This window comes from Hyperolius riggenbachi, chromosome 9 (genome assembly GCF_040937935.1).
Source record: "Hyperolius riggenbachi isolate aHypRig1 chromosome 9, aHypRig1.pri, whole genome shotgun sequence".
NCBI classification, from domain to species: Eukaryota; Metazoa; Chordata; class Amphibia; order Anura; family Hyperoliidae; genus Hyperolius; species Hyperolius riggenbachi.
The window spans coordinates 26,613,310-26,639,226 of NC_090654.1; the positions used below are offsets into that span (position 1 = coordinate 26,613,310).

At 44.6% G+C, this 25,917-nt stretch overlaps 1 protein-coding gene across 2 annotated transcripts in view; it reads left to right on the forward strand.

Moving 5' to 3' along the window:
* ANKRD35 (ankyrin repeat domain 35) overlaps positions 1–25,917 on the forward strand; it is a 165,517-nt gene that overhangs the window by 105,808 nt on the left and 33,792 nt on the right. For both annotated transcript variants that reach the window (XM_068252225.1, XM_068252226.1), the window contains exons 2-6: positions 1,368–1,498; positions 14,467–14,555; positions 16,583–16,647; positions 18,898–18,955; positions 20,742–20,815. In XM_068252225.1, coding sequence (XP_068108326.1) covers positions 1,368–1,498; positions 14,467–14,555; positions 16,583–16,647; positions 18,898–18,955; positions 20,742–20,815 — 417 coding nt within the window. The remainder of the gene's footprint in view (positions 1–1,367; positions 1,499–14,466; positions 14,556–16,582; positions 16,648–18,897; positions 18,956–20,741; positions 20,816–25,917) is intronic.

The window sequence follows — 25,917 nt, forward strand, 5'->3', positions numbered from 1 at the left end:
TGAGAAACCCCTATGAAGAGATGGACTAGTCCAAAACCTGTCGCTTCTGTCAGATTTCTACTACTTACTGTAAGTGACAGCAACATAGGAGAAAAGTAATTTATGGCTCATTTAACTCTGGAACAACCATACTTCTTACTTGTTTATGTTTACACATATTTTAACTTTTAAACATTTTCGCCATAGTGCCCCTTTAAAGGGCACACCTGAAGGGAGAGGATACACATTGGGAGGAACAGAGTGAGTCCCGGTGAAAGGTTAATGTGGCTGAATCGATTTAAAGTGGACCTGCTGCAAAAAAAATGGGCGTGGCCATGACATTGTATGGGCGGAGCTAACGTAATGATGTAACATCGAGGCATAAGAAAGCAGTGTTTACGCCATGATGTGGTCAAACGAGACTTCGCATCATGGGTGTGCAGAAACTGTGTGATGCTAATAGTATATCGTAACCACAAAGCAGCAAACATAGCCATCTATGACCATTAAATAATAAATGCAGTAACAGTAAACACAATGCGGCAACATGTCAGTACAAAATAAACGCAATGCGGGCAAACATGTCAGTACAAAATAAACGCAATGCGGGCAAACATGTCAGTACAAAATAAACGCAATGCGGGCAAACATGTCAGTACAAAATAAACGCAATGCGGGCAAACATGTCAGTACAAAATAAACGCAATGCGGCCAAACATGTCAGTACAAAATAAACGCAATGTGGGCAACATGTCAGTACAAAATAAACGCAATGCATCCAAACATGTCAGTACAAAATACACGCAATGCGGGCAACATGTCAGTACAAAATACACGCATTGCACCAGAAAATAAACGCAATGGAAGCACATTACACCTGGAAAAGAAAGCATTTACTCACCTGGCAAAAGTCTCCGGCCTCTGGCGCGCTGCTCCGGGGACCATCCTCATCTTGCTCCTGTCTCCCGCGCTGACAGGGCTACGGCAAGATGGCGCCCGAAACCCTGTACCGGAGACACAAATAGTCTCCAGTACAGGGCTTCGGCAGCCATCTTGTCGTAGCCCTGCTCGCCTGCCGGTGTCGGAACACTGGAAGACTAAGGAGGCTGGAGCTGATATCACCATATTAACCCTCTTCCAAGCCTGGGGGAAAGGTCCCTTGTTGTGCTATTCCATGTATGGAAGCTCACTTGTACAACATTTTTATGGCCCTGAATGTATGTTTTGGGTATGTGAATAGGGATATACAGTACCTACAGCATGTTATTTTCATCTGCTATTCTAGAGTTCAGCATGAAGTTCAGAGAGAGAGATATATTAGGAACATCATTAGCTTTAGCAGGATCATTCCTGTAGCAGGCCACTAACCTCAGCTGCTTCTTCTGCAGGTGGACAAGTGGAACAAACATGACCAGAAGCTCTTTGAAGCGGTGGAAAAGGGGGACACAAAGAAGCTCTCTGCTATTCTCTCCAAGAGGCCGATCAGAGCCACCAAGAACGGGCCCAACGGCCAATCTGCGTAAGTTCATTACTTAAAGAGGAACTCCAGTGAAAATAATGTAATAAAAAAAGTGCTTAATTTTTACAATAGTTATGTATACAGCATGATTTGTCAGTGTTTGCCCATTATTAAATCTTTCCACTCCCTGATTTACATTCTGACATTTATCACATGGTGACATTTTTCCTGGTGGCAGTTGATGTCATGTCAGTAGAAGGAGATGCTGCTTGCTTTTTGGGCAGTTGGAAACAGCCATAAGCAGCTGTTATTTCCCACAATGCAACAAGGCTCCCAGAGTGTGATGTCAGAACCATGGTCCTGACATCACACTGTGGGAGGGGTTTCACCACAACATCGGCCATACGGAGCCCCCTGATGATCCGTTTGTGAAAAGGAAAATATTTCTCATGGGAAAGGGGGTATCAGCTACTGATTGGGATGAAGTTCAATTTTTGGTTATGTTTTCTTTTTAAATGCCATGCATAGATGGTAAAAAAGAAAGCAGTAATGCCTTTTATTATTAATTATTATTATTTATTGTATTTATAAAGCGCCAACATGGACAATAAATAGGGATACAGACAATATTTAGGGGTGACATACAGCAATATGACAATACAGGAATACAAGAAAACCAGATCACACAGCACAGTATGAGTACAAGGTAATGCTTAGTCACTGGATGGAGCATGGAGATTAGGCAAGTTAGGTTCACACAAATGCATAGCATGGGTGCACCGTAATGGAGGTGCAAGATCAGGTAGGACACAAAAGGAGGAGGACCCTGCCCAAAGGCTTACAATCTAGAGGGAGAGGTAGGGACACGAGAGGTAGGGGACCAGAGTTCAGCTGTGGGTTTAGAGCACTTGTGAGGGGTAGTAGGCCAGAGTGAAAAGGTGAGTTTTGAGGGCCTTCTTGAAGGTGTTAAAATGGGGGGCTGCCCTAATGGGTGGAGGTAGGGAGTTCCATAGTGTTGGAGCGGCTCTTGAGAAGTCTTGGAGGCGTGCATGGGACTGGGTGATGCGGGGGACGGTCAGGCGAAGTTCATTGGAGGAGCGGAGTGAGCAGCTTGGTGTGTATCTCTGAGTAAGATCAGAAATGAAGGTTGGACAGGTTTTGTGGATGGATTTGTAGGTCAGACACAGTATCTTGAATCTTATTCTGGACCGGATAGGAAGCCAGTGGAGGGATTCTAGGAGCGGATCCGCCGTGGTGGAGCGATGGGAGGAGTGGATAATTCTGGCTGCCACATTCATGATGGACTGCAGTGGGCTATTCGGGTCATAGGGAGACCAGACAGAAGGGCATTGCAGTAGTCGAGGCAGGAAATTATGAGGGCATGGATGAGGAGTTTGGTGGTGGCAAAGGTCAGGAAAGGGCGAATTTTACAGATGTTACGAAGGTGGAAGTTGCAGGACTTCGTGAGGTTTTGGATGTGTGGAGTGAAGGAGAGTGCGGAGTCCAGGGTGACATCCAGACAGCGGGCTTGAGAGGTAGGGCGAATGGTAGTGTGGTTAACAGTGACCTGCACATCTGGGAGGTCCAGGGATGACCGGGGTGGGAAGATCATAAATTCCGTTTTGTCTAGATTTAGTTTCAAGAACCTAGCGGACATCCATGAGGAGATGGCTGATAGGCAGGAGGAGACCTTGTCCATGGTAGTGGTGGATATGTCAGGGGTGTGGAGGTAGATTTGGGTGTCATCGGCATACAGATGATAGTTAAAACCCATGGAGGAGATAACCTTGCCAATGGAGGATGTGTATAGGGTGAACAGTAGGGGGCCAAGGACCGAGCCTTGGGGGACTCCCACTGAGAGGTGGTTGGGGGTGGATGAGGACTCATTGAAGGAGGTAGTGAAGGAGCGGTTGCAGAGGTAGGATGAAAGCCAGGTCAGGGCGAGATCGTGAATGCCTTTGGATATTCTGCACATGAGCTGCAACACAAGAACCCAAGATTCAGGCTGGTTGTCATTGCTGCTTAAATTGCACTTGAACTCTTGCACAGGACAAAAGAAAAATATAGAGAAATCCACCCTGTATGTATTTAGAGAGTTTAGCCCTCATCTGTGACTAATCACAACTGTAACTGTAACTGTAAAGCTGTGTCAATACAGGAGCCTTGGCAGAGCAGCCAATTTGTACACACAGGATGTTAACCCTATGTCTGCTTCCATGAAAGCAGGAAGTAGACACACTGCAGATTTATTGTAGGATTTCTATTAACTGTAACACGGAAATGTTTTTTTTCAAAGGTTATTACACTGTTGCTTATCTTTTAGAGCAGAGAGGAAGTTTTGAGTTCAGATCCGCTTTAAAGAGCAACTGAAGTGAGGGAGATGGAGGCTGCCATACATATTTCCTTAACAATACCAGTTGCCTGGCTGTCCTGCTGATCTCTATGGCACCAGTAGTGTCTGAATCAATCACCTGAAACAAGCATGCGGCTAATCTAGTCAGACTTCAGTCAGAAACATTGAATCTGCGGCATGCTTGTTCAGGGCCTATGGCCCAATCTACACGATACGGCTCTTTGTGCGATTAGATTACGATTCTATTTACGATCCGATTAAATCCGACATGTCCGATCGGGATTGGATTCAATTGCAAAACAATGGCAAATCGAATTGAATGCCGATCGGACATGTCGGATTTAATCGGATCGTAAATCGAATCGTAATCGAATCGCACAAAGAATCGTATCGTGTAGATGGGGCTTATGGCTAAAAGTATTAGAGGCAGGGGATCAGCAGGACAGCCAGGCAATGTGCATTATTTAAAAGGAAATAAATGTCATTCTCCATATCCCTCTCAATTAAAGTGCTCTTAAAAAGCTTATTTATTTATCCAAACTTCTATGAATACATTTACAAAAAAGATTGCACATCCCCTCGATTTAGAATTGCTACACAAACGCATGCGCTGTACTGGCACGCCGGCCGCCGTGATGACGCGAGGCAGCCGGCGTGGTGACGTCAGACGTGATGTATACGGAAGAGGAGCCCGACACTCAGGCCCAGTGTCTCCGGGAGCCGCTGGCCAGCAATTTCTGCGGAGACCATGGGAGAGGGGCCAGGACGCCGGCGTGGGACCTCCAGACCTACACTGGGCTGCAGAAAGCCCCATGAGTACCATTTTCTATTCTATTTTGAGCTCAGAGTCCCTTTAAGAATTGCAATCAATTTTTCTGACTGATTGTAACATTTCAAAAATATGACGAATGTACCACACACGTATGTTCAATTTTTACCCAATTATGATAAAAATGATTGGAAACTCTGACAAAATTGCTAGGGTGCGTATATTAATAAATTGACAATCCAATGCACACCATACAATCTTTAGAAAGATTGAAGAAATCTACCTGCATTCCGGATCAATTAAAATCGAAGAAATCGGGAAATCCGATCGGAGGATTTTTCAGTCGAATGAAAAAAAAGCTTTCAATTTTTTCGGGAGATCTGATCGTTTTTATCGAATTAACGTAAAATCTGATCATTTTATTGTATCGTGTGTGGCCACCTTAAGAGACACCTGTAGCTAGCTACTTAATATTGAGGGTACCTCTGGCTACTTAATGTTGAGGGTACCTCTGGCTACCTAATACTAAGGGGCACCTGTAGCTACCTATGATGGGCAAGGGAAGTAAGGGAGAAGTAACAGCTGGGACAGCCAGCACACTTGCGGTGCAGTTCGGCGGGGGATTTGTGGGTTCATAGAGGGCGAAGTCTAAGGTGCCAGGACATCTGTGCCTATAGGCTCCTGTGATGTAAATCCAGGCCTGCCCACCATCCACGTCGACGTATAGGAGGAATAGTAATTAACGCCGCCAGGAACTTGTGCAGCAGCAGGATAAGCCATATCGGCTGTACCCTGCGCCCAAGTGTCCCGTCGGCGATTCCTCTCGTTCGCATTGGAAGCTATGCATTTGCGCCAGCTTTTGTTACTCTGATAAATAAGGGCAACAAGCCTTTTTGTCACAGGCCCATCTACACAGTAGCTGCTGTGACAGCCTTGACCATGAAGGGTAAGGACGGCGACTTTGCCCCAAAGGCTGCAACTGGCTTTCTTTTGGTCAGGCTGGGTCAAGAAAGTAAATGCATTTTTTACTTTGGTTATCTGATGAATCTGACATGTGATTTAGAACTCTGTGTTCAGATACGTCACCAACCGCAAGGCATAAGAAAGCTACTTCCAGGATCATTTATATTTTTGGTTATATGACTGATTAATGTTGAATCACTGCTTCCTGTTCTCCATGGTAACCCCTGACAGAGAGGGCGTTACGGCGGCCATTTTCCCCTCCTACCAAACCACAGCCTCTCAGTCATAAAGCATACTGGTGGTCTGCTCTGACAGATGGAATGAGGTTGTGTCCCTGCTGTGTAATGTTACACTACCTCAGGATAAAACCTCACATTTTTTTCTGACTCAGTCAAATTCTTTTGAAACGAAAATAAATTCACTTGAGCAAAGTTCACAAACTCTGTCTAAAAATTGAGTGGATAACAGTGGACAGATTTAGCGAAAGCAATAGGAAAATTGATGCAAAACGTGTGCCAAACTGGAGATTGGCCCAATCAGAATTTATAATCGATTATCAGGGTTTCTGCTGCTACTTGAACCAGTTTTTTCTCCAATGCACTGTTTTGAGAAATGTGAGATAAAAGTGGAGTTGTAACGTCATTAAAAAAATTGCTTATTTGTTTACAATGTTAATGTATAGATTATTAATTCAGTGTTTGCCCATTGGAACATCTTTCTTCACCCGTATTTAAATCCTTAATTATATCACTGGTAGTGATATTTTTAGTACTGGCAGGTGCAGCTCTGCGGAATGTTTGTTTCCTGAGACAAATAGAGAGAGATACTGCTTGCTTGGCCGTTATTTCCCATAATGCAATGAGGTTCACAGACAGGAAACTGTCAGGACCATGGTCCTGACATCACACTCTGGGAGGGGTTTCACCACAATATCAGCCATACAGAGCCCCCTGATGATCTAGTAGAGAAAAGGAAAAGATTTCTCATGGGAAAGGGGGTATCAGCTACTGACTGGGGTGACGTTCAATCCTGGGTTAAACTTCCACTTGAAGCTTGCGGGGGAAGTGGCTGCTATATAGACCAATAGGAGGGGAAGGGACGGAGTAAAACTTTGTAAACATGTCAGGTGGAAGTCGTTTAAAACAAACAAGTGAATGACTGAAACAACAATGGTTCTCGGTCACTTTGGCCAATTTGCCCGGTGGAGTGTTTCCATCGACAATCATTCATAATCAGGAGTGTGTTCTGGAATCGGTAGATCCTGAACGAAGCATCAGCAAAGTGCAGCTGCATGAGAAGAAGTGCGTTTCTGGCTGCGCATGCAAATTTTCTGATAATTTATTAAGTTGTGTGCACACGTGCAATCACTAATGATGACCACTACTCGGTCTTGAACACTGAAGCGAAAAAAAAATATTATGATGTAATGAATTGGTTGTGTAGTACGGATAATTACTAGAACATTAGTAGCAAAGAAAATATTCTCATATTTTTATTTTCAGTTATATAGTGGTTTTATAACATTGCATAATTCTTTAATATCTGCAGTTTACACACTACTCAGCATTCTAAATGATTTTACAGAGCAGGCAAGTGAACTTTTGACCTGTCCTCTGGAGAGAAAAAGAAGATACAGTGACTGACAGTTGAGATAACAAGCTTCAGAAGACAGAGCTCTCTGCGACTTTGAAAGTCGTGGAGCTCAATGGCTCTTTTACATAGACTGGAGTTTCTTAAGCTTCCTGGCGGTAACCCCGAACGTAGTTCGGGGTAAGCCGGCGCAGGAGGTTTTCTCCGGCCCTGCTCGGCCGATTTTCTTAATTTTTTTTTTTTTGCTGGACGCAGCTAGCACTTTGCTAGCTGCGCCAGCACACTGATCGCCGCCGCCCCGCGCCCGATTGCCGCTATCCGTTGCGGCGCGTGGGCCCCCCCAGACCCCGTGCGCTGCCTGGCCAATCAGTGCCAGGCAGTGCCGAGGGGTGGATCGGGACTCCCAATGACGTCACGACGTCGGTGACGTCATCCCGCCCCGTCGGCATGGCGACGGGGGAAGCCCTCCAGGAAATCCCGTTCTTTGAACGGGATTTCCTGATTGGAGATCGCCGAAGGCGATCGAAGCGGGCGGGGGGATGCCGCTCAGCAGCGGCTATCATGTAGCGAGCCCTGGGCTCGCTACATGATTTAAAAAAAAAAAAAAAAACTGCCGCGCTGCCTCCTGGTGGAATTTTTCATACCGCCAGGAGGGTTAACTCTTCCTGTTCTGAAAACAATATTACACTTATGTCTCTGCTCCTAATGTTTTATTTCTTAGCTGTACTACACATACAAATCATATCATAATTTTTTTTTCGCTTCAGTGTCTCTTTAAAGTGTACCTGAGATGGTACGCTGGGCTTTATCTATACTTACCTGTGGCTTCCTCCAGCCCCATGAGCACCATGGCTTCCCTCGCCATCCTCTTCAGCCCCTCCATTCTACCACTCCCGGTAATGTGGTCAGTCGCCGCCATTCGTGGGCTTCTGCACATGCACGGCTCAGCCGCACACGCCCCTGCTGTACTCCTGTCCCTGGGAGCCTTCTGCACCTGAGCAGTACTACTGCACAGGCCCAGAACGCTCCAGGCCCTGGGAGTGCGACGAGCTGCGCTTGCGCAGAAGCCTGAGACTGCTGTATTATCGAGAGTAATAGCGGCTGAACGGAGGGGACAAAGAGGACGGCGAGGGAGACTATAGTTCTGAACCATCTCAGGTTTACTTTACACCCTTCATCATTTGTTCTGAACAATTTTCATCTGATGTGTGAACAAACCTTAAGGCTGGTTTCACAGTGGGAAGTTAAAGTCCCACATTACAGCAGCCAGTAACGCAGCCTAACTCAGAGCACTGTAAAATCAATGTGCTGTTCACAGTGCACACGTTGCGTTACATAGTAACGCAACACGTTTAAACAAAGTGCAGCATGCTGTAGTTGTACTGAGCTAAGCAGCGTTAGACTGCTTGCACATGCTCAGTAATATTGGAGGAGGAGGTCTCCCCTCCTCCTCCTCCTCCTCCACCTCCTCCTCCTCCTCCTCCTCCTCCTCCTCCTCCTCCGAGGCCAGCCACATGGCTAATTAATATTCACTGCACTGCAGAGACTGGTGGGACTGTAGTGTTGTCCGGATCATGAACGAACCGTTCATTTGATCCGGATCTTTTTGTGAGTCGAATCATCCGGATCATCACAATGAAAGTTTCGGTTCACAGTGGATGTATGTCTGGAAGAAACAGGAACATACAGAAGGTAATGTGCAGAAGAGTCCTGTCCTGCTAGTCATTTCACCCCCAGTCTGCTTCCCTAGTAAAATGATTCAAATGATTCGGTTCAAAGATCTGGATCTTTTCAATGATCCGATTGAAATGATCCGAATCCTTAAAAAGATCCGGACTTCCTATCCCTAACCTGGATCGGCTGCTTTGAGAGCCGCATAATGCGGCTCAATCTGACGTCCAACTTCAACACCACCATGCGTTGTGTTAGGGGCACTTTATGCGACCTTAACGTCCCCTAAAACGCAACGTCTTGGTGGGAAAGTAGCCTAAGACTCACTTTTTCTCCCCCAAAAATGAGGAATAAAAGTCACTGCATTGTATAGCCCAAATGTAGGGAGTTCCTGACTTGTGAACGCTGCCAATACGAACCTCCAACCCGCCGCAATGTTGCGGACTCCCTGTACCGTGCACCATGCAGAGGAGGACACGGGGACAAACGGAGGACACAGGGGGACACAAAGGGGCATGGAGGAGGACACAAGAAGGACACAAAGGGGCATAGAGGCGGACACAGGGAGACACAAGAGGTACAAAGGGGGCATAATCCATAAAATGCCCCTTCACCGTGGACACACCAGCTTTAGTATATATATATATATTTTTTTTTTCCCCTGGTTTTTGTCCTGTAAACCTGGGTGTGTCTTATGATCAGGGGTGTCTTATAGTTCTAAAAATACGGTATGCACTTTCTGTCCAAACGTAAACATATAATAAAATCTACTTATACACCAGTATACAGTATAGTTCCATAAGAGCTCATTCATAGTTCAGGTTTGGCTTTTAAGACTTCAATAGCTGGCTGGCTGTGAAGCAGGTAACATCTCTCTGCTCTCTCTCCCTTCTGGAGATCAGCATCATCTGCAGCACAAGAACCATCATCTGCAGCCCAGACCAAGTACGATGGCGGCGCGCACAGACGCAGCGGCTTCATGCTACCCACATTGGTGCTCTCTTCTATTAATTTTCTTCCTATTGACCTTCACCGCCTCACAAGCAAAGACAAGCATCCACTACAATCGCCAGGAGCTTCTACAGATCGGATCAAGCAGCACAGGAGATTACTTTAACACGGAATCAATACCGCAGGAGATTCTTAGATCACCGGGACTTTCGTTAACCACTGCTATCCTCGGAAATAGACGGGGCAGAAAGCGAAGCAAGAGGAAACAAAAGAGAGGTAAGCGATCAGGACTGCTAACTAGACTGAGAGCTACTCCACATAAAACCCCTCTTCCTAGCGCACTGCTTGCAAATGTGAGATCCCTCGCAAATAAAATGGATGAGCTCCGACTGGATATCTCCACGTATAAAAATATGAGAGACTGTTGCTTTTTGATTTTTTCGGAGACATGGCTGGACCCCTTCATACCAGACGCTGCAGTTGAGCTTGCAGGTCACACGCTTCACCGTGCTGATCGAACGCATGATTCTGGCAAGAAAACAGGTGGAGGTCTATGTGTTTATATCAATAATGCTTGGTGCACAAACGTAACCATAATCAACAAGTTTTGTTCACCTGATGTGGAATATCTAATGCTGAGATGTCGACCTTTTTACCTACCCAGGGAACATACAGTTATTATAATTATGGCAGTGTACATTCCACCTCATGCCAATACTAAGTCAGCAAATGAACAACTGTTTGATGTCATTAGTAAGCAACAGAACTCACACCCTGATGCAATTTTCATCATTGCTGGAGATTTTAACCAAGCAAATCTTAAGAAGGTATTTCCCAGATTTTATCAGCATGTGGACTGTAAAACCAGAGGAGAAAACACCTTGGATCATGTCTATACAAACATAAAAGGTGCCTATAAGATCACCCCACGCCCCCCACTGGGACAGTCTGACCATCTATCTTTGTTTCTTATTCCCGCATACAAAGCCATTATCAACACTGCTAAACCAATTAGCAAGTCTGTTAAAGTCTGGCCTGAGACTGCCGTCTCTCAGCTCAAAGATTGCTTTGAAAATACAGATTGGGATATTTTCTTTCATGAAACAGACCTGGAGACAAGTACTTCCTCTGTATTGTCATATGTTAATTTCTGTGTGGACACCATCACTGTCAACAAAAGAATTACGGTTTACCCAAATCATAAACCATGGATAACAAAAGAACTCAAGGAACTTCTAAAGAATAGAAACAACGTTTTTAAAATACAGGACAAAGAAGCATATTCTTCAGCCAGAGCAAGTCTGAAAAAAGGATCATGAAATGCAAAACTTAAATACAAACAAAGGATTGAGGAAAACTTTGAAAATGACTCAAACCCAAAGAGGATGTGGCAAAGCATTCAACTATTCACAGATTACAAAAAGAACAGCATTCAATATACACTGGACAATAACATCCCCAGCCTAGCAGAGGAACTTAACAACTTCTTTGCTAGATTTGAAAAAGACAACAATCGGCCTCCAGTCAACTTTGGGCCCACTACAGACTCACAGCCTTTAATCCTTCACATACATGAAGTGCAGCAAGCACTCACAAATATCAACACCAGGAAAGCTGCAGGTCCTGATGGTGTGCAAGGACGTGTGCTCCAGGCCTGTGCTGGTCAACTAGCGAAAGTTTTTACACAAATATTCAACCTCTCTCTGTTCTTGGGTGTAGTCCCATCATGCCTTAAATCTACAACCATTGTGCCAGTCCCAAAAAAATCCTAGGATAACCTGTTTTAATGATTATCGACCTGTTGCTCTAACCCCTGTCATTGCCAAGTGCTTTGAACGACTGGTAGCCACACACATCAAGGCCTCCATCCCAGCAAATCTAGATCAACACCAGTTTGCTTACCAAACAAATAGAGCGACTGAGGATGCCATCTGTGTAGCTCTCCATGCTGCCCTCTCACACCTGGAAAAGCCCAACTCCTATGTTAGGATGCTCTTTGTTGACTACAGCTCAGCATTTAACACCATTGTACCTAGCCAGCTGACCAACAAACTCCATGCACTAGGTCTTGCTCCCTCCATATGTACTTGGTTATTGGACTTCCTTACTAATCGCCCTCAAACTGTCAGACTAGGAAAACAGACATCCTCCACCCTTACCCTGAGCACTGGCGTGCCACAGGGCTGTGTATTAAGCCCTCTCCTCTATGCACTTTTCACCCATGACTGCCAGCCTATCCATACCTCAAACATAATTGTTAAGTTTGCAGATGACACAACTGTCATTGGGCTCATATCAGACAATGAGGAAGCTGCATACAGAGAAGAAGTTAGGAACCTGACTGCATGGTGCGACATTAACAACCTGTTATTAAATACAAAGAAGACCAAAGAAATTATTCTGGACTTTAGGACCACCAAAAAGACCACTCACCTACCGCTAATGATCAATGCAGAGGCTGTGGAGAGAGTTTCCAGCTTCAAATTTTTGGGAGTCACCATCGCAGAGAACCTGTCCTGGGCTGACAATGCTTTAGCTCTAACTGGCAAAGCACAACGCCTCTACTTTCTGAGAAAACTAAGGAGCGCTAACCTCCCACAGAAGCTTCTGGTTAATTTCTACAGATGCACTATAGAAAGCGTTCTGACCAATTGCATGACGGCCTGGTACAACAGCTGCACGAAGGCTACTAGAGAAGCCCTGCAGCGAGTTGTTAAAACAGCAGAAGCCATTATTGGCACTGAACTACCATCACTGGAACGTTTGTATAATACTCGCAGCGTGAGAAGGGCCAAAAACATTATCAAGGACAACACTCACCCTGGAAATGCCCTGTTTGAGCTCCTTCCATCAGGTAAACGTTTTAGATCAATCCGCACACACACAAACAGACTGAAAGACAGCTTTTTCCCATCCGCCATAAACTTGATGAACTCTGAATCCTCTCTGAAATAATTAACACTGTGTACAAATTGTTTAAACATCTGTAATACCTGGCATACTTGTATTATTTCTTCTCTTCCTTGTTACTATCACTATGTTCCCTATATGCACCGTGGGGTTGTCATGAAAAGTAATTTCGTTGTGTTACACAATGACAATAAAGTGAATTGAATTGAATTCAGAAATGGTTAATAGAGCGAAAAACACAAAGTTCCTACCTAAATTCATTAGTCACGATAGTTTCCAAGAAGGATTTGACAGTCCTTGCTGGCAGGAATAGGATTGTATCGTCATTGGCCAAACTTTGGATTTCTATAGCTTCCACATATAAACTTATGACTTTTCCCTCCTCCAGGATCTCTATCTTCGGTAATCCTCGGTTTGTTCCTGCTTTTAGGAACCCGCAGGTTTTCTCCTGGTGGAGGGATAAAGATCTCCACACAGCGAATAGGTTTTGGATAAGTGATGTTCCGATTACTTTTAACATGCTCAGATTTAGTAGAGACGCCCCTATGGAAGAAGCATATCGATTTTGCCAAATTAAACACTACTTCTCTTCAATCTTTTCCTCATCTCCAGTATATGACCCTACTATGTTTGAATCATTATTTTTTGTTTTTTTCTCGTAGAAAAGGGTTAATTTCAATACTTTATGCTCTACTGCTAGGAAGTGATCATGATGATAAAATGTCATATATGGGAGCTTGGGAGCGGGATTTAGGTATCCAATATGATCGCACTGATTGGTCTTCTGTCTGGACTGCTGTCTCTGGGGTGATCAAATCAAACATGGTGAAAGACACAGCTTACAAGATCTTGTTTCGTTGGTATTATACACCGTCTAAATTACATAAAATCTATCCTTCGGTCCCATCGGCCTGTTTTCGGGCCTGTGGTATGGAAGGCACATTGTTGCATGTTTTTTGGGATTGCCCCGTTGCACAGCAGTTCTGGGACGCATGGAAATCTATGACTAAGGAGGTGTTTGGCTTTCCGATGTCCTTAACCGCTCCCCAGGCCCTATTGTATACACAGAATGATGATGTCCCAGGTAAATTTAGGCCATTATATAGATACATGTTATTGGCTGCTCAATGGTCCATTGCTTATAAATGGAAATCCACTGACCTTGATTTAGCATTGGTTACCCAACGTCTAGACCTTATGATGTTGATGGATCGAGTGTATTATCATAGTACTGAGAACATGACCAAATTTGATCTTATTTGGGAACTTTGGAGGGCTCATAGACATCTTTAGTCGCCCCTGGACATGTGCGTATACTGCATTTAACTAGTTATACAGGTATCTTATACCTCAGGACTCCTGTTTCTAGAAGATGTATACAGTGGACATATTGTTAAGCTGAGGTTTTTGTTCTGTTCCTTTTCTATGTGCGGTTCTGGAGAGCAATTTAGGTGTGTTTGGAGATCTTCAAGAAGGACCGATCCCTGGGATCTCTGCCGGAGGTACCCTGTGCCCCATTTCCCAGGTTGAATGGTCCATTCTTACAGGCCAAGCTCCCCGGCCGCATTTTTATTTTTTCCTGTTGTGTTTGTTTTCTTTCTTTTTCTATTTTTAGTTTATGTTAATTTGACTCTATATGCAAATCACTTGTATAATTGATGTGCTATTTGACTGGCATCGGATGTTGTTACAATTGATAATCTGTTCAATAAAGCCTTTAATATGAAAAAAAAAAATAATAAACTTATTTGATTATTCTATAAAAAAACAAAACACAAAGTTCCTGTATTCTGCCTCTAATCATCCTCTTTATTCTTGCAGCTTCCACGTTGCCGCTGCCAAAGGTCTCATCGACTGCGTGAATGTCATCATCTCGCACAAAGTAGAGATCAATGCCAAAACAGATGATGGTGAGTTACATGCCATAAATCTCCAACACACCTAAAGCACTGTGGTCAGAAGAAGAGAGAGGTCGTCTCCGATGGGGATCTGGGGAACTTAATTATCTCTAGTCGGGGATTGGGAACCCCTATTTCTTTAATAGGGGACTGGGGACCCTCTTAATCTCTAGTGGTAGACTGGGGACCCTCTTTATCACTAGTGGTAGACTGGGGACCCTCTTTATCTGTAGTGGTAGACTGGGGACCCGCTTTATCTGTAGTGGTAGATTGGGGACCCTCTTTATGTCTAGTAGTAGACTAGGGACCCTCTTTTTGTCTAGTGGTAGACTTAGGACCCTCTTTATCTCTAGTGATAGACTGGGGACCCTCTTTATCTCTAGTGATAGACTGAGGAACCGTTTTATCACTAGTGGTAGACTGAGGACCCTGTTGTCTCTAGTGGTGGACTGAGGACCCTGTTGTCTCTAGTGGTGGACTGAGGACCCTGTTGTCTCTAGTGGTGGACTGAGGACCCTGTTGTCTCTAGTGGTGGACTGAGGACCCTGTTGTCTCTAGTGGTGGACTGAGGAACTGTTTTATCACTAGTGGTGGACTGAGGACCCTGTTGTCTCTAGTGGTGGACTGAGGACCCTGTTGTCTCTAGTGGTGGACTGAGGAACTGTTTTATCACTAGTGGTGGACTGAGGACCCTGTTGTCTCTAGTGGTGGACTGAGGACCCTGTTGTCTCTAGTGGTGGACTGAGGACCCTCTTTATCTCTAGTATTGGACTGAGGACCTGCTTTATCTCTAGTGGTGGACTGAAGATCCTCTTTGTCTCGAGTGATAGACTGAGGACAATCTTTATCTCTAGTGGTTCACTGAGGACCCCATTTATATCTAGTAGTAGACTGAGGACCAGTGGCGTAGCTAAGGAGCTGTGGGCCCTGATGCAAGTTTTACAATGGGGCCCCCCAAGCACTCTATACATAGCAATTGATACGGTGCACCAAAACCTGCCAATGGCAACTACAGAGTCAGAGGTGCAAGAAAGGGATGGGAAACAGTTTGTTAATGATTACCACTATTCAAAGTATCTATAGAAGTTATTATTATGAGCACAGGACCAATAGAGAGCTAATACTGTAGTTGAGGGAGGGCCCTTCGGGGCCCCTCTGGCCCAAGGGCCCCGATGCGGTCGCTACCGCTGCACCCCCTATTGCTACGCCCCTGCTGAGGACCCACTTTATCTCTAGTGGTGAACTGGGAACCTGATTTATATCTTGTGATAGACTGAGCACCCTCTTCTTTGTCTCTAGTGGTTGACTGAGGACCCTTTGTGTCTCTAGTGGTGGACTGTGCTGACCTGCTGCTAGGCAATAGTTGAGCAGCACATACTGTTCAGTGAAGAGGGGAGGAGGGACAACAGGTGACAAATAAGCAAGCCCTGTCCTGTTGTGCAGAGATAAAAGAAGATAGCGCCTCATTTCTGGGGCATAGCAATAGGGGGTGCAGAGGTTGTGACCGCTCCGGGGCCCCAAGGGGCCCTCTTTCAACTTCAGTATTAGCTCTCTATTGGTCCTGTGCACATAATAATCACTTCTATAGATGCTTTGAATAGTGGTAATCATTAACAAACTGCTCCCCATCCCCTTCTTGCACCTCTGACACTGTAGCTGCCATCGGCAGGTTTTGTTGCGTCGTATCAATTGTTATGTATAGAGTGCTTGGGGGGCCCCATTGTAAAACTTGCATCGGGGCCCACAGCTGCTTAGCTACGCCACTGCCTCATTTGTTGATATTTGTCTAGCGATTTGCCACAAATCCTGCTGGAAGCTAGCAACATAAGCAAAACTAAACTACAGGAGGGAGGTGGAGGCAAAATTCCAAAAGCAAAGTATGAAACATTGCTAACCGCAGGTCACACAACACACAGTGCCTGTGTAACATGACAGACCAGCATCATCTCCGATGGTAGTTTGTGTGGAAGATATGCATCTCTTACTCAAAATAATCTCGTTTTTCTGCTCAATAAGCAAATTCCTGTTTTTTTCTGCAGGCTGCACAGCACTCCATCTGGCGTCCAGCAACTGTCATCCAGAATGTGTCAAGGTCCTTCTGCAGGTAGGTTGCTGCTATCTCCAGAGGTTCTGCGGGGGGGGGGGGGGGGGGGGGGAGGGGGTGCTTGTATCAGGCAAACCAGGCAGATGCCTAGGGTGACACCTACAAAAAGGGGCACCACGGAGCTATTCTTAGGATGCTGTGCTTTATGATATTCACAACTCCTGGTTCCATTATGAAAGGGATTGATGTTAATTTTAACACCAAAATTAGTCTTTCTGATTACTGGTAGCGTAACAAAGGACGCCAGAATTGAATGCGGAGGTACTATTTACTAATATTGTATACTAATTAAGCTGCAACTGCTTTAGGCTGGGTGCACACATAGCAGAAACGCTAGCGTTGCGTAAAACTCTGCGTTTTATGCACCAATGTTACTCAATGGGTCGCATAAAAAAACAACGCATGGGTATGTGTTTGTACTTTGGCGTTTTTGAAATCACTAGTTTTGTTGCATATTATGCATGAGCGCATCAAAAGCGCACATAATAAAAGTCAATAGAAACACAATGTATTGCTTTTTTGTATGCGGTTTTTATGCATTTTTATTTAAACTAAGATTTCTGATGTATTTCCGCTTCCTGTTGTCTTCCTAGTGATTTGCATAAATGTAAATATAAAAACGTATGAAAAACCCGTTTTATATATGCAGACTGCAAACACATTAAAAAGCACGCAAATCGCTTGAGAACGCATTTGCAGTAAAAAAAAAACGAAAACGCACAAAAAAACGCACAACATAAAATGAAAACATGACATAAAATGCAGCCTTTCACGTTATGTGTGCACCCAGCCTAACGCTGGGATCAAGCAGTCCGTTGCTGTCAGTTATTTAATGCTGGGTACACACGGTACGATTTTCCGTGCGATAGATGTATCCGATTGATAAAATTCCTCATGTCCGATATTACTCCCAATCGATTCTGTGCTCAATTTCTCATAGAGGTCAATGGAAAAAGATAGGAAAAACGAGCGAAGATAAGAATCGAGTGAAAAAAAAGATTGGGTCGGTAAATCGCACGGAAAATCGTACAGTGTGTACCCAGCATAACATGGATGTAAACTGACCCATAGGGAAACATGGAACATTCCTTCTCAGCAGTTCTCCGTTGTGTAACTGATTCAGTGTAAGCCCAGCCTTAGATTTAGTCTGTTTTGATGGATGCAATTCTTTTGGATTTCCGGAACAATATTTTGACCTGTAAAGCCTCATCTACACGGGTAGATGAGGCTCCGATCCGGCGGCTCGATTAGCCGCCGGATCGCCTCTTCCGCGTGCCCGCTCGCCGCGCGTGCGCCGGATTCGAATGACCGCTCGTCCCCGCCGGCTCCACTTATCTTCCACTCGATTCCCTGCCATTGTCCCCTCGCGGGGGGCGAGCAGGGAATTGGCGGTTGGGAGATCCGTCCTGTCGGATCTTATCAATCGAGCCACATTAGCGGCTCGATTGATAAGGAACATCGCCGCCGCATCTATGCGTGTAGATGCGGCTTTAAGACCTGGACTTTACACAAACAGTATATTTAAAAAAAAAAGTGTCTGCAGACCTTATAACAATTATAGGATAGGTTGGTTATGTGGGTTCATTGAGTGCCGGTGTGCTGTATCTGGACTGGTGATAATTTTTTTCGATCCTGAATAGACTGGTTTTAACAAACAGCATCATTTCTGTAGACAAACTATCAATTTGTTGTTGGAGCCTGCAGGACTATTTATTGTGGGATTGAAGGGGGATGCCTTTCCTGAGGCACCAACATTTCCAGAAATTACCCTGGCCCAGAGACGGATTAAAGGGGACCTGAATTTAAAACTTCCTCTCTGCTCTGAAAGATAAGCAATGGCATAATAAAATTTACAGAAAAACATTTCCTTGCTATGGCTTATAGAGCTCCTTCAGAGATGCTGCAATGTAGTGACTTCCTGATTTTCTGGGAGCACATAAAGGGTTAACCTCCTGTGTTTACATATTATCTCTCAACTGTGCAGACAGCAAAATCAAAACATGGATAATGCAATACATATGTTATGTAAGTAGGGCAAGTATTTATCTACTTATATATTTGTTGTTTTTTTCTGAGATAGTATGGCTGACAGCTCCTCTTTAAGGAATGATCAGTGAGCCAGTACTGCAGATAATGGCAGCCCCCGTATTACTCTCCCTACAAGGTTTTTGACAATATATATGACACACTGTAGATATGGACTGTCACCGTCAGACTTTGGTCCTATAAAGTTGTGTTTCCTCATTGCAGCATGGCGCTCATGAAGACTCTATTGACTTCCAAGGTCGGACGCCGTTACATTGTGCCGGTAAGTGTACAGTGCTGCTGAGCTCAGATGCAGTGATTGGATGGACACCTTCAGTCTAATCTTCTTGGAGTACCCTCCCTTTACATATAACCCTTAACACCCCCCAGGTGGTGCCCAATATTTAACACCACCCCCACTCTCCTAACCTTACTCTAACACTAACATCCCCACCCCAATGTCACAATTTGCATCAAAGAAGGGAAATGTGGGAGCCTGATAATATCTCTTCTTTGCTGCAAATTATAATATAATAGGCGTCTGTGGCGGCGCCCTTTTTTCTTAAAGGACTCCTGCGCCCTTTGTTCCTGGTCCGGTGGCTTCCATCCCTGTCACATGACATACAGAGACCGAAGCCGCAAGGTGTTAGGCTGCATGGTGCGGTGATGAGCTGCATTTAAAAGGACCTCCCATGCCACCGGGAGCAAGTAATGTATAATGCAGGACTTCCATTAAGGCAAGGAGGGCAATTGCTCGCGAGCGCTGCTGGGCCCCCGACCTCCCCCTTAACTGTTACGTGCTCCCCAGGGTCCCTGCACAATAGCAGCATTGGTATCTCACCTGTCCCAGTGGCCAGCGCGATGTCCTGTCCTTCGTGCTCCTGGTCTTCCTTCTGCTTTCTGCCTCTTGTATTCGGAGCCAGTCATTACGCTTTTGTGTAACACGCGCTGTTCACAAGAGACAGACAGCAGGAAGAAGATGGGAGAGGGGCACCAGCTGCCGAGACAGGTGAGATAGGAGTTAAGGGGGAGGGTGGCAGCCGGTTTGGGGGCCCCATCAGACCTTGAACTGGCTCTGCAGGATGGGCCCCCAAGCTATCATTACACCTCTGAAAAAGTGCATCCTGATCCCTGCAATCCATTGATTTGAGTGGAAAGTGTCCTATTGCTTTATTCAACTTACCTTATATACTCGCGTATAAGCCTAATTTTTCAGCACAAAAAATGTGCTGAAAAGTTACCCCCTCGGCTTATATGCGAGTCAGTACAGCAGAAGGGATGGTGAAGCTGGTTTTGTTACTGGTGATCTTGCACTAGTGATCCTCCTCTTGCCAGTTGGCTCCCTGCTGTGTCCGTGTCCATATCCCCTGCAACATGGTGTGCAAAGTGCGCTGCTCAAAACTACCTAACTAACTCAAGAGTCCCCTGGCTTGTGGAGCGGAACGTGCAAGCAATGTGTCAGCGGTGCAATGATTGGGAAATCTTCCTGTGTGGCATTCGCTGTGTCTCATATCTATGATATCATCTAATGGCGTCTTGAGAAACAGCTGTTTCATCCTTAGAGCACATCTGGCTATGGGGAGGCAGACTGACTTGTACTAGGGGCACATTTAGCTACTGTGGAGGGGGTTATACGAAAGTCAATCACTTTTTCCTGGTTTATGAGGGAAAAGTGGGTACCCCGGCTTATACGCGGGTCGGCTTATATGCGAGTATTTAGCTTACGTTGACCAGGTCAGTCATTCATGTAAATCATATAGGGATGACCAATGAGAAATAAATAATTCTGAGTTGATGCAAATATATGCAATAGATGGACCAATCACGTGTAGCTGCTGCATTTGACCAATCTATTTATAAGCTGCATGACTTTGCATAGAATTAGATTAATTGCTCCATGACAGGCTACTCCGGCCCAAGCCTTTTATTATTATTAGAAAGGTGTGATCACTGTGATTGGCTCACAGTGACCTCATGGTCAGGAGCCAATCAGATTGTCTCCTGACCCCATGCAGGAAACTCGACTGTCACTTCTGGAGACTCACAGCTTGAATGTTTGTTTTTTCCAGCCACCTCTGGCTGCGTCTCCAGCGTGCTGCACCTGTGCAACGCCGAGGACACTATCCTGGATGCCACCGATGACGTGAGTACACTCTGTTTATACAATTATACGTGAGTACACTCTTTTTGTAAAACTTTTACGTGAGTATAGGCTGGTACTTTCTTAGACAGTGCTGTATTTGCCACGCCCCTTTTGCAGTCTGAACAGTGATGATGTAGAACCAGCAGCTCCTCCTCCGCACACCACCTGCTGTTAACTACTTTAGCTGGGCTGCTTCAGGCCACACAGAGAAGTTTTTAGAACAGGAGGTTTAGCTGTCAAAGCCTCGACAGATGTAAAAGGTACTATTTGGACACTCTGCTCCTTAACCTATCAGGGGTACAATAATTACAGCGGGAGATGGACTTTACTCACCCTCCTCAATCTTAGGGCTCTTCATTGTCCGACGCAAATGTCAACTCATTGGAGTTTTGTCATTTACACAGTCACATGACTATGCTTGAGCATTCTGATTTGTTGCCTTGACTGCATGTGACTGGGGGGAGGAGCACTCGACACACACACACACACACACAGAGTTTGATAGTTTAGTGGAGGTAAGTATGACTTGTGTATGTTTATTTTGGCTTTTAATTTTCAGTTCAGGTTTTCTTTAACCACTTTCCCCCCGCCCGTACGAATTTCTCCATCCCTTTTTCCACCCTTTCACCCCCAGGGACGGAGAAATCCGTACTTTCCGCGTTCCCGCTCGCTCTAGCGCGCACTCCCGCGGGTAAACACGCCGCCAGCCGCTCGCCTGGAGATCAATGAACGGGAAAATCCATTCCCGTTCGTTGATCTAAGCCCCGCAATGATCCGCTGCTTCTCCACTAAGCAGCGCGATCATTGTGAAAAAAAAAAAGTTCCCAGTCTCCTAGTACTTCCTCGCATTAAACAAAAAGTAACTGTTGCCATCTTGTGGCCAAATAGTAAAACTACACCCTAAAGCATTTTTCACATACAAATAGATTACTTATACACAAAAAATTAACTCATTACCTCCCACACTCCCCCCCCCCCCCCTTTTTTTTTTTTTTGTAATTAAATTTTTTTAAAAAAAAATTATAATTAAAAAAATACATAAATAGTTACCTTAGGGACTGAACTTTTTAAAAATTTATGTCAGGAGGGTATAACACTGTCACTTTATAAACTACAGGCTTGTAATAAATGATGGACACAAAACTGAAAAAAATGCACCTTTATTTCCAAATAAAATATTGGCGCCAAACATTGTGATAGGGACATAATTTAAATGGTTTTATAACCGGGACAAATGGGCAAATACATTTCATGGGTTTTAATTACAGTAGCATGCATTATTTAAAAACTATAATGGCCGAAAACTGAAAAATAATAATTTTTTTCCTACATTTTTCCTATTATCCCATTAAAACATATTTAGAATAAAATAATTCTTGGCATAATGTCCCACCTAAAGAAAGCCTAATTGGTGGCGGAAAAAACAAGATATAGTTCATTTAATTGTGATAAGTAGTGATAAAGTTATAGACGAATGAATGGAAGGAGCGCTGAAAGGTGAAAATTGCTCTGGTGCTCAAGGGGTAAAACCCCTCAGTGGTGAAGTGGTTAAAGGATAACTGAAGCGAGAGGGATATGGAGGCTGCCATATTTATTTCCTTTTATGCAATACCAGTTGCTTGGCACCCCTGCTGATCCTCTGCCTCTAATACTTTTAGCTAGACCCTGAACAAGCATGCAGCAGATCAAGTGTTTCTATTGGCAGATCTGACAAGATTAGCTGCATGCTTGTTTCTGGTGTGATTCAGACACTACTGCTGAAAGAGTTTGTGTGCGGTATTCGTTTTTATACATTCCTGTATAAAAAAAATGGCCAACATGTATGCCTTTTTCTACATCGTAAATCGCATACAATGCAAGTCAATAGAATTGGGAATTTTTGCACATGCAGTTAATTACATACAATGGCAGGGACAAACAAAAAGAATGCAAAACTTACAATAAAACGTAAAAAAGGAAAAAAAAAATCAGATGCAAAAAAAAAATCGCAAAAGGCAGAATAGAAAAAAATGAGAAAATGTGGAAAACCGCGGCCAGAAATGCAGAGATAAGTGTGAAGGCACCCTTAGGGCACGTTTACACTAGAAAACTTGCATTTCCTTCTATTTTCAGAACCGCGATTGTACCGTGATCCATCAGGGGAACGGCTAATAACAAGAAAAACCCAGAGTTTAAAATTATCAGATCGCATAGCGGCGCAATTGCTATACATTGTGTAGGAGCGGAAACACAGCAAAATCGCAGCAGCAGGGGCATAACGATAGACCCTGCAAGGGATGCAGCCGCAGGGGGGGCCAGAAGCTGCAGGGGGCCCTGTGGGGGGAGAAGTTTTTTTTTCCCTGTCAAGAGAGACGGACAACTAAGGGCAGGGAGAGAAAAAAACGTTCTGCTCTCTGCACAATTGTTATAATGACTACATCTGTTTAGCCACTGAGAAGGAATCATACAGAGTTTTGTAGACCAAAATTTGTAGACAGTCCTTATTCAGTGTGCAGCAGGGTCTTGTGTACAGTGCCCAGCCCCCAACCTTTCTACCCTACCCCAAGTGCTGTGTACTGTAGTGATGCTGGAGAAGTTAGGTAGGAAGGGGGCCCCATCCAAAGTTTTGCAGGGGGGCCCAGTGATTTCTAGTTACGCCCCTGGAAAAGGGCCCTTATAGGATACCAGAGCTAAACTATTATATAAAAATGGCGGGGGGGATTATATGCCTTCTACGCCCACTCACGATGATGTCATTGTATCTTCGTGCGCTTATGTAGAGCACTCCTGGCTGCGCGCCCTGCGCACTACCGCCCGGCTCCAGCAACCTTGACTGAGCTGTGGCAGAGGATTTACGGTACTAAGGTGGGGGAGCGGTGGGCATGAGGACGGCATCTAATACATGCCTGCTCCCCCCGTTTTTATAGAATAGTTCAGCTCTGGTATCCTTTAAGCACACACATTACACTGTATCCTGACAACCTGGCCTGTCATGACTGAAGCAATTTCGCCATATGTGTCCTCTCCCGTTACCGTCAGTTCTACTGCTGTCTCTGGAAAAGGAACAGGAAATTGCAAAAGATCTCTTATCGGTAATGTTTGCTGATGTTGCTAATATCCCACGCCCGAAGGGGGCAGTTCATTCAAAGGCAAGTATGGCCTATCGCTGGGGTCAGGCGCGGAACATCTGGAGAGGGGACAGTTGCCGGCCCCCAAAAGTGAAAGAATTTATTGGGATGTGAAGTTCATGTTGAGGTCTGAAACCCTTTAGAAAAAAAAAAGGAAAGATGGAATTTGTAAGTTACATAAGAGCAACTGGATTCCTCTTCCCCTTTTATGGGCTATGAAAGTTTAACTCTCCTACATTGTGGGAGCGTGAAATAATGCATATCGCTTTAGAGGGTGTGGCTTAACAACTTAGTGTCTACATCAGAGGTCCCCAAATGTTTTGGGTTGAGGGCCGGGTCAACAATCCTCAGACTGCTGGGGGGCCGGAGTATACATAAGATGATGTAGAAGTCTTTGCGGGCCAAACAGTAAATCATACCCAGGTGACAACCTGCAGTCCAATTGCAGTGTCACCTGATGTGGAATTTGATTGAAAACCAGCGAATTACTGTTTTCTGGCTTCCATGTGGATGGGTGGTGCCAGCACTGCTATTCTATATGCGGACCACCAATATTTAAAGATGTAGCTGACCGCATCTATAAGTAAACATTTTGTGTGTGGGGGGCCGATAAAAAAGCCCCAGGGGTCCACATTCGGCCCGCAGGCCTTAGTTTGAGGACCACTGGTCTACATACTTAAAGTGAACCCGAGGTGAAAATAAACTGATGGGATAAACAATTGTATTTATCCTCCTACTCATAAAACTGTTTGTTCTGTTTTTTGTTTTTATTTAGCTATCCCATGGTTTTGTTTTATAGTTAAACATTTACAAAGTACATTGAATGTTGAATTGTCTTTGCTCAATGGCAGTCTATTAAGTGCCCCAGAGTTAAATACATGAACTATTGACCTTTTTCTATCTCTCCCCTGCCCTCAGAAGTTGTATTCTCCCAGGAAACGTTTATGGCTCTTATTTGCTTGTCAGTGATGTTTACTATATTCCTGACAATATACCGACAGGACAGAAGCTGTCACTTGCATGCCTGAAAATTAACTCTTTCAGGTAGCAAAATAAAAACAGCCTGGTTATTAATATGTTTTGCACTGTACATACACCTGTTTATCTCATCATGTCCCATGTCGTCTCAGGCACACTTTAAGGGCTTGTTCACTTTATGAGAGCTTTTCTGAGCGCTTTGTGATTTTAAAAGCTCTTGCTAATGTTAACCTATGTGTATGTTCTCACTGGAGCAGTGTGATTTTGTAAAAATTCCCCATAGCATTGCATTAGAAAGAGCTTTTCAAAATCATTAGTCCTTAAAAAGCTCTTGTAGTGTGAACAAGCCCAAAGTGTGCTTAAAATCACCACAAATGAGGCTCTGAGCAATAATGCTGTGACCTTGTACTGCAGATTTTGCTTCTCATGTACAATACCAACTTTTCTCCTGCACTGTTACACTGCAGAATAAAGCTGCAAACACATATTCAATTACCATCATCCTTAACGATTCTTGATCAACTGTCACAGCGTGAGTTCTCTGGCTAGTGGCTACTGGTCAAGCAGTTTGTGCTGTTCTCTGGAGAGGGGAAGGAGGACAATGGGCAGTGAGTGAGTGGTGTTCTGCGGCGGGGGTCAGTAAAAACGACAACATGGCACATCTATTGCTTATCATTTAGCAATCTGCTGTGGCAACTAAACCCACTCTACATTTTCAGCCAAGATGGTCGACAAAGGTTTATCTAGCGTGTCTGCGAGACTTTACTTCCAGTCTGCAGATGTTATCAGCACTTGAATGGAGGGATAACTAGGAGGGCAGAAAGTCAATTTAACCCTGGAGAAGCAGTGGGGAGAGCTTCAGACGAATTATTCATGAAGACACAATGGCCTCAATTCACTAAGATCATGCTGGAGATAATAAGGCAAGAGATAACTTACCTCCACACAGTGAGAGAGTTATTTTATCTCTTCATTCCTTAAGTTACCTCTCCTGTAGTTAATTTACCTCCTCTGCAG